This window comes from Phytophthora parasitica (genome assembly GCF_000247585.1).
Source record: "Phytophthora parasitica INRA-310 unplaced genomic scaffold supercont2.86, whole genome shotgun sequence".
In the NCBI taxonomy this organism is placed as follows: domain Eukaryota; phylum Oomycota; class Peronosporomycetes; order Peronosporales; family Peronosporaceae; genus Phytophthora; species Phytophthora nicotianae.
In genome coordinates this window covers 116309-117798 of record NW_008649072.1, presented here as the reverse complement: position 1 = coordinate 117798, position 1490 = coordinate 116309, and the positions used below count along the sequence as shown (strand labels likewise).

General features: G+C 50.5%; 1 protein-coding gene across 1 annotated transcript; it reads right to left on the bottom strand.

Moving 5' to 3' along the window:
- Positions 1 to 393: 393 nt before the first annotated feature.
- PPTG_24359 (hypothetical protein) lies at positions 394 to 657 on the bottom strand (the record flags this gene model as incomplete). Its single annotated transcript, XM_008916607.1, has 2 exons — positions 394 to 477; positions 562 to 657. The coding sequence occupies 2 exons, from the start codon at positions 655 to 657 to the stop codon at positions 394 to 396; spliced, it is 180 nt and encodes a 59-aa protein (XP_008914855.1).
- Positions 658 to 1490: the final 833 nt, after the last annotated feature.

Genomic DNA, 1490 nt, shown 5'->3' with positions numbered 1-1490 from the left:
TTACACTGATGCTGGGGCCGCTTTCTGACCCCCTCACGCACTTGAACCCACACAGGAAATTCAGACAGCTTGTGTGCACCAGAAGTCTCTGTTGAAACGTGCGTTGGCGCAAGTCACACATGTAGAATATACAACATGTTGACATCCCGACAAGTTGTATATACCTCTTCGAAGTCATCATTAGTCGTCTGGTGTAGCTGAGTCTGTAGCACTTCCCGAAATTCCGCATGACCTGCTGGTGCTGTTTCTCTCCGCTTGAGCACCTCGCGGTATAAGTTAGAGGCATTGACCATTGCCATGTCAAGGAGCCCCAGGAAATCGTCTTGTAGGATTTGCGAAAGTGCACAGACAGCTGCAGCGAAGAGCGCTGCAGTCGCAGTTGGTCGTGGAGGTCTAGCCCACCTCTCCAAGGATGGTAATCACGCATCGCGGAGGGGCAGGGAATGGTGATTCTGCGGCCGACAGGACCATGTCGCCCTAATACACACGATAAAATTAGCTTCACCCAAGTGTCAAAACAAATAAAACCAAACTTATCAACAGTCTTCATCACAGTGTTACTTCCAGTAGAAAGTAGATAGACCGGCAAACGATCCCACCATTGAAGGACTTGCCGTTGTGGGGAGCTGTTGGATACTGCAATCGTTGCAGCACCATGCTCAACGCCTGGGACGGCTGGCTTCTTTGACAACAAGAGCAAAAAGAAATCCCTTCTCATCTGCCTGTATAGTCCTCATTAGATACACGTTGCGAGTAAGCAACTGCAGTACGAGCTGCACGGATGTGTAAAAGCGGTCGGTGACCACAGAGTGGAACACGCCCTCTCGACGGGGCGGGAGGACCTTGTGGAGATTCCGCTAGACGGCGGCGGGGCCTAAGATCGGGTCCGCTGAAAACCGCGTTGGTGGTTCCCCTCCGAGCTCGTTCGAGTCCTGATTCTCCCCGCAGTAGACCTCAATCCTATCACGTTGTATATACAGCATATAGTTCACCAACATGAGTCATTATACAATATGTGCTACTTGGCAAAAACAGTAGATTTCAGCGGTTTGTGCGCGCAATGTAATGAAGATAGTAAGCCGAGCCAGCACAGCAGGTCATGAACAACTTAGTTCCCCATTTGTGAGGCTTGTCCCTCATGAACTGGCGTGTGACGTTATGGCGGCTCCATGACGGAATCATTACTTCATCAAATGACATCACTGGAGGCGTTACGTAGCCTTGCCGGAAGGTTTCTTGCAAGGTATCCACAACTGATCTTACTTTCTAAGCGCGATCCGTTTCCACGTGCGCGGGTCAGCATTGTTCGTGATATACAAGCTCTGTATAATCCGATTGGACCGTGCTTTTAGCACAGAGGGGCCAAATGTGCCTTTAGGCACAGCACCAACAGCAGTCTTTGCCCAATGATCAGCGAACCATCGCTTGTGAGGGCACAGCATCCTGGCTACGAGCAAGCCAATTCAGAGCTCGGGTTAAATCCTCTTGTG